The sequence below is a fragment of the Gadus chalcogrammus genome, chromosome 16 (assembly GCF_026213295.1).
Source record: "Gadus chalcogrammus isolate NIFS_2021 chromosome 16, NIFS_Gcha_1.0, whole genome shotgun sequence".
Classification (NCBI taxonomy): domain Eukaryota; kingdom Metazoa; phylum Chordata; class Actinopteri; order Gadiformes; family Gadidae; genus Gadus; species Gadus chalcogrammus.
Window position 1 is genome coordinate 13,882,919 of NC_079427.1, and position 7,647 is coordinate 13,890,565.

Sequence of the window (7,647 nt, forward strand, 5' to 3'; positions counted from 1 at the left end):
AAGCTGTCAGCTGACGGCTTTGGGTGCTGTGGAAGTGAAAGGTCGTGCACGGTGGATCGGGATGGGTGAAGGGGATGTATTTTGAATCCTTCTGTCACTCTCGCCCTCACTCGGAGCAGGGATCCCGCCGGACAGCATGACTGTGAGCAGAAATGACTTTGTTGCAAAAAGTGAAGGAAAAAAATAAAAAAGTGCGGCAGCAAGGCTTGTCAGAGTTTGAAGAGCGACTGCGTTGTAGGACCACCCGCTCTCCCCATCGGCCCCGCTTCCTCTGTCTTCGCCATCCCGGCCCACACACACACACACACACACACACACACACACTCACCTACACACACACGCATAAACACGCACACAAACAATGCATAAAAACACACACACACACACACACACAAAGACACACTGACCATCATCTAAATGTGTCATATAAGAAGCATAAAAAGAGGGAAGGAAAAAACAACTGGAAAAGAACTGCCTCCTTGCTACAACTTTTGATGCGGGGGTGGATCATACGGGTGTTGGATAGACTGTTGTTTGGACCTTTGCAAGCTGTCGTTTGAGTCACAACTGAAAGAGAAAGCAACAGTTTGTTATCCAGCAGAGCTCGGGTAGGCAGGAAAAAATAGCCAGCCTCAAGGACTTCATACTTTGGTGTCTGGGCTTTTATTTGTAGCCAGCACCGCTCTCTGCTCTAGCGCTCCATGCTATATTACTTGCCCTGCAGCGTGCCGTTTCCTCTCTTTAGCCAACCCCACTTCCCGCTGAGACACAGCACTCGCACTAGCAGCTCACTTTGACATTCCTATTTTCACCCCTTTGCTGTATCTTCCTTGTTGTTTCCTACTTTCTTCCTTTTTCTTTCGCTATCTTCCTTTCTTTGCCGATGTTTCCTTCTTCCCTCTCCCTTTGTATCGATTGATCCATTGTGTTGTTTTAAATGCATTTCAGTGAAAATTGCAATCAGCGCAATGGCTGTCCTATATATATCCCTTTGCCTTCTTTTTATAAATCAATATATATATATATATTTTTTTTCTTTGTCTCTTTCCTCTCGCTTCGCCACTTCCTTTGTCCACCCACCCATTCTGCTCCACTTTATGCATCCTGGCTGGCTCTGTTCCCTCAGGTTAGGAGAGTCAAACTGTGATATCAGCCAAGGACCCTTCCTGCACCTCAGATCCCTCTTTTCGTCTCTCTCTCTCTCTCTCTCTCTCTCTCTCTCTCTCTCTCTCGCTCTCTCTCTCTCTCTCTCTCTCTCTCTCTCTCTCTCTCTCTCTCTCTCTCTCTCTCTCTCTCTCTCTGTTTCTCTCTCTCTCTGTCTCTCTCTCTTTCATTGTTTCTACGCCTCTCTATCTGTCATTCTCTTTCTATTTCATCATATTAAATATAGATTGTGGGTCTAATATGGGGTTTAACCTGGTCCAACTTGGATATTGCCAGAACAACAGTGGGTTAGGACAGGGATGTGTGGGGGGGCAATCCAATGTATCTTCTTCTCTCTGTGCACCCCACACTGAAATGATAAGGACAACTGGAAGCTTGACTCCGAGCCCCTCCACCTCCACCTCCACCACCACTTAATGTCCTCACCATCCACACACACACACACACATGCACATGTACAACTCAACCCACAAAGGACACTTGAATCACTGTGGCGACCAGGTGCAATGTCAGCGGGAAGGGGGATGGGGGAAAAATAAATAGAGTCAATGCCATAGCTGATTCTAATGCATCTATTGCTTCCATGTGGTCTGGTGTGTGATGTCAACGGGAATGACCAATTGGCTATGGCCTCCATCATTCATGCTGCATGCGCCCTGTCATGGTATGCTAAGCTGTGCTAGGCTAGGCTGAGCTACGATGTGTTTGTGGGGTATGGCTGTGACACCTTTGTCAATGTTTGACATAGTAATGTCTGTAGCATACCAAGCTAGCATCCCAAAGTGCTCTTCTGCCCCCTTGTGTTGTGGCAGGAGAAAACGTCCTTCGGGTCCCGATGAAGGACGTTTGAGAGGTAATTAATTAGCCATCACATTTCAAACAGTCATCTGTGGATTAATTGTACAACACAGGACGAATAACGCAAGGAGGAACCGGACACGATGATCTGGTTTACTTACTCACTGTAGCATAACCTGAGCATCTATCAGCCGTAATACATTCATAACATGCTTTTGTAGACCACATCCAACGTCCTTTTACAAGGATGGAAAAACAAATCACACCTGAAAATAGTAGAATGACATTTGGAGGCTCAGAAGCTAAGAAGCATCTTTACTTTAATTTGAATGCATAATGCTTAATTTAAGCAGTTAAATTGAGCTATTAGCACTGATTTCTCAATGGCATTTCTGATAAGGCCTTTGAAATACACTTCTTTAAATGTCATTTTATTCTATCAAATAATTTATTTTGATAAAACCCCCCCAGAGATAATGAATCTCGCAATCTCTCCTCTCGCTTCAAACTGTCACTCTTAAAAGAAAATACATGAGTTAAAAATTAAATATGTATAAAGTTCTGAAGTCTGAACATGATAATTACTGTTTAAAGAGTCAGCTGTGTAGTGCTGATCTGACAGACACACAGTTTAATACTGTGATCCATCCAACCATAAGAGGAGTTCCTCCAGCATGTTCTGGGAGTCTGTCCTCCCACCCCAACCTCATCAGCCTGTCCCTGTCCGCGTGGAGGAGCAGGGGGTACATGTGTTTTGTACCCCCCGGGATTCTGCAGGCTCGCGCCTGCAGAATCCCTCTGTCTCCCATCCGTTCATCTAGGTGAAGACAGGAAGGGTTGTGTGCTCGCGTGGTGTGGAATATGGGTAAGTTATGACGCCTCTTTTAATCATTTTATATTTTTACATGCATATGAATACCAAAGGAAAAAGTTCCAGATAAGCAGATTCATATTCTTAATAATACTGGCGTACTATGAATGTATTAATAGTATGCTAGCAATAGATTAATGGATTACACTGGAACGGATTCCAAAACGTATCTAACTATGTTACGCTTCTTTCTTCCCCCCAATGTGTTTCTCTCTCTCTCTCTCTCTCTCTCTCTCTCTCTCTCTCTCTCTCTCTCTCTCTCTCTCTCTCTCTCTCTCTCTCTCTCTCTCTCTCTCTCTCTCTCTCTCTCTCTCTCTCTCTCTCTCTCTCTCTCTCTCTCTCCCTTTATTTCTCTTTGTAGAAGGCAACTGCTCTCAGTTTGACTCCACTCTCCCATGCAGAGTTTTCATTTAACTAATGCAGAGGTGAAACCAGCTCCCCTTTTACAGTGTATTTTAAGGAATGCTCTGGGGGTCTTGGAAAATAATCAAAACACTCTGAGAGCCCAGTGAGCAATACAAACCCTGGGTTGGAACAAAGGAATTGAAAAATCAATGGGAGAATATGCAGATTCTTTATTTGCTTTACTCCACAACATGCAAATAAACCGTTGGGAGTGCTCTATGAAATGCTTTACCCGGAGCAGAATAGTAGAATAATACATTTCATAAACATAGTATGGTGAGGGATCATCTAGTACAAGGCACAGTTATATTTGTCAATTTGCCGACACTTGAGGAGTTTGAGTATGGTCTCTATTTTGTGGGCGTCCTTCTTGAAGCAGCAGAGAACGTTGTAGTCCCTCAAAATGGACTCCAGCACCTCTGGCTGAACGTCCAGCTGGACTGCGCTGTATTCGTTGTAGGACGAGTTCAGCATCGCCCCGTCCAACATCTGCCCGAGGACACACGATGAAAAGATGAAACGATGTTAGCACCAAGGGAAAGATAGCGGAAAGACATTTGAATCCCTTGTTAGGAACGGGATTATAGAGTGAGTTTATATCAGATCAGATCCCAGTTGTTTGCCTGATATGCGGGGGGGGGGATCGAGGACTTGCAAGCTATTATTTCCCTTTTGCGATTCCATTAATTTTGTGGTTTGCAAAGGTTTGAAAGGTCCCATAAAGGTCCTGTAAAAGGCCACAAGCAAATGACTAACTAGCACCAATCCCTGATGGTTGATTGGGTTCAAACGCTTGAAGCACACACATTTTACGACCTGAACATTAGTTATTATTTTTTGCTTGAAAATTATTTGAATGAAAGCCACACCCACCTTCCTGATGAGCACCACCACCCCTTGCTCCAGGCTAATCAGCTTTTCCGACATCCACTTGGTCTTATTGAGCAGCACGTCGGTTACGTCATCGTAGCGATCCAGCGTGGTCTGCAGGTAGACCAGCGGCTCGATCCACGACTGCACCAGCATCAGCACTGAGTGCAGCAACCAAGTGTCCTGGGGAAGCGTAGAGAGCCTGTCAAGGGTGTAACCCGTCTCGTGTCCCTGCGATACGTTGGTGGTGGTGGTTCTCGTGGTGGTTTTCAGTGGCCATGGTGAGGGTGAGGAAATGTCTCTGCTGCAGGGTTGAGAAAGTGTCCCATGGTGCGCTGAGCTCTGATCTTAGAGCCTGGGAGCAGGTTTTAATGTCAAAAATGTTCAATCGGCGCTTTCTAGAGGGACATCTCTTTGCATTGTAGGTTGACATTTGCCACATCAACTGATCAAGTGATGAAAGTTATAGATTTCCCCCCTCTCAAGTCAGATAATCCTGCCTTGGCCTTTAGATAAGTGTTTTCTTTTCAACCCGCTGATCATGGTGAACTTTAGATGGTGTGTGCTTGTTTAAAAATTGTCAAATGTGCAATCAAACATGAAGGATGAGAAAAGCATGTGTGCACAGGTGTGCTAGGCTAGAGACAAAAGTCCCACACACATACATACATATACGGACACACATTATACAGAGAGAGAGAGAGAGAGAGAGAGAGAGAGAGAGAGAGAGAGAGAGAGAGAGAGAGAGAGAGAGAGAGAGAGAGAGAGAGAGAGAGCGAGAGAGCGGGAGAGAGAGAGAGAGAGAGAGAGAGAGAGAGAGAGAGAGAGAGAGAGAGAGAGAGAGAGCGAGAGAGCGGGAGAGAGAGAGAGAGAGAGAGAGAGAGAGAGAGAGAGAGAGAGAGAGAGAGAGAGAGAGAGCGAGAGAGCGGGAGAGAGAGAGAGAGAGAGAGAGAGAGAGAGAGAGAGAGAGAGCGAGAGAGCTGATAAACTAAATACAAACAGGCACAAGACGTTTAACTCCCGCCTACTCACAGAGATCTGCTGGAGTTCATTCTTGGAGGTGGGGATGGGGAAGTCTTTGGTGATGCAGGTGTTGCCAGCCTGGTTCCTCTGCAGACGCATGGGGAACGGCACAAACATATCCTCCTGCAACACACACACACACACACACAAACACACACACACACACACACACACACACACACACACACACACACACACACACACACACACACACACACACACACACACACACACACACACACACACTCACACACACTCACAAACACACACACACACACACACACACACACACACACACACACACACACACACACACACACACACACACACACAAGCCAGAAAAACAAACACAAAGCACAACTCAATACCGATAGGAGAGCTTTAGGCAGATTATGAGTAGGAAGCTATTTACAATTGGGCCATATAGGAGCTAAGGTGTGTCTGCACAATGCATTCTTCACAGCAGAGGCGTGTGGTTTGTTCTCTGGACTTCACACAGTGCTGTTCCTGTTCCTGTAACAGCCCCCCATCCCTGCACCAAATGGATTTATCTGACAAAACATTTTAGATGTCCAAACTACAACTTACTCTCCGGGCTTCCGAGACCTTGGCTCAAAGTGCTGCAGAATATCATTATCAGCTCTTGGATCAGCCAATGTCCCCTTAACAGTGTATCCTTGGCTAATAAAACCAGGATGGCCATACCAAAAATGCCCTGTCGGGATCAGGTACAGCTGGGGACTGGTGTCTGTCAGTGAGGTTAGTGTTAGGGGTAAGAAAAGGTTTGGGGGCAGGGTCAGGGTTAGGGTCAGGATTAGGGGTTAAGGGTTGGGTTAGGGTTAAAGTAGCTCTGGCACAACCCTTGGTGTGCGGAAGTATGTTTAATGTTGATTTTTTAATTCACAGATTCAGATTCATGCATACACAGCAAACCCTTTTTATCATGACATTGATTGCAACAATAAGACACACAAAATAGAATGAATAAACAAAAGCTATAGCCTGTAGATGGTTAAGATCTTTAGCACATCTTGTATTCATTCAGAATGTCTTCATTTGGCCACTATCAACACACACAAGTTGTTGTTCTACTGGTGTCTCTGCGACTGCACTAGTCACTTTACTAGACAGTTATGTCTTTGCAGATTTGACAGTCACAATAAAAGAGACCCTTTTTTTCCCCAGACATCCAAGCAACCACTTCTGCTCTATATATATCTACACGCCCTAACAGGGATTTAACCTTTTGGATGGAGCAGGTCAGGGAAGTGTTTAAATGCATTTATCCAGTTTTATCGGAGCACAGTGAGAGAAAAAAAGAAAAAGGGAGTAAAAAGAGGTTGTGGAGGCGTAAAAAATAGGCATTACTCACAAACATGGAGCAGGACTCCTCGGAGACTCTGTAGATGAGCTCTGTGTGCTGGATGACCCGGTCGAGTAGCTTCTCCTGGGAAATGGTGGGGCACTGGGAGCTGCCGGCCTGCTCCTCCCTGCAGTCCACTGGGAAGCTGTGTGCGGGCGGACAGGGCCAGAGCACCGCAGCCCAGCACACCTGCAATACTACAGGGAGACAGACGAGGCGGGTGGATGGGGAGAATGCACGGACACATACTCACACACGCACGCACGCACGCACACACACGCACACACGCATGCGCACGCCATGCACAAACACACACACGCACACACAAACCCACACACGTGGACATGTGGACATATGCACACAAACAGACACGTTAACAAATACTGTGCCTACACAAACAAGCACAGGCGCACGCAAGCATAGGCACGCACATGCACAAACACACACGCGCGCACGCACGCATGTCTGCACACCTACACACACATACGCACATCTTCACATGTACCCAAACACAATAGACGGACACAATAGACAGACAAACAGACATATATATATATATATATATATATATATATATATATATAATCTCACACACACACCCCACTTCCATGAGACAGGCAACATATAGAAACATTAATACAAACAACAAGTACTAAATACTGATAAGTACATAGATGTATGAAGACAATAACAGAGGAAACTATGAAGAATAAAACGTTTTTTGTTTGTTTTCATTTAGCATGGTTACAGGGCTGACAACTCACCTACTACTGCTGCTAATGTGTGCATTGCGTCAGTATAGCTATAGGACAGGTGTGTGTGCTGAGGGTCTGTGTCGGAAAAGTCTATGGATAGAATGGTCTGAGCAGAACAAGTGTTGTAAGAAAGGTTGGTGTAGGGAAGTCCTGGCTAGGTTAGTTTTGTGGGATAGGTCTGTGTATAGTAAAGTATAAAGCAGGATTGTTTGGTGTATTATAGGCCTATTTATCGATAAGTATGTGTCTGATGGGTGGTGGAGGAAAGTTACGGGTGAAGATAGGTGTGTTTAGGATTGTCCTGTGTATGGATATGGCATGTAGGAGAGGGTGGTGTAGGATAGGTTTTGGCAATGTCTGGGGGTTCATCATTTATAGAGCTTGACCGACACATGAAT

The 7,647-nt window shown here is 45.4% G+C and overlaps 1 protein-coding gene across 1 annotated transcript; it reads right to left on the reverse strand.

Annotated features, from left to right (window-relative positions):
- Window positions 1–3,526: 3,526 nt before the first annotated feature.
- smtla (somatolactin alpha) lies at window positions 3,527–7,283 on the reverse strand. The gene is made up of 5 exons (XM_056611640.1): window positions 7,259–7,283; window positions 6,504–6,691; window positions 5,141–5,254; window positions 4,112–4,291; window positions 3,527–3,727 (listed from the first exon to the last, which is right to left on the reverse strand). The coding sequence occupies exons 1-5, from the start codon at window positions 7,281–7,283 to the stop codon at window positions 3,527–3,529; spliced, it is 708 nt and encodes a 235-aa protein (XP_056467615.1).
- Between the last annotated feature and the right edge of the window lie 364 nt (window positions 7,284–7,647).

Bases quoted from the DNA above. Each gene is read 5' to 3' on its own strand.
- smtla (XM_056611640.1), bottom strand. From the start codon at position 7,283: ATGCACACATTAGCAGCAGTAGTAG. The intron at 6,692-7,258 runs GTGAGTTGTCAG...GTCTCCCTGTAG, and splicing joins CACATTAGCAGCAGTAGTAG to TATTGCAGGTGTGCTGGGCT. The intron at 4,292-5,140 runs GTGAGTAGGCGG...ACGCTTCCCCAG, and splicing joins ATGAACTCCAGCAGATCTCT to GACACTTGGTTGCTGCACTC.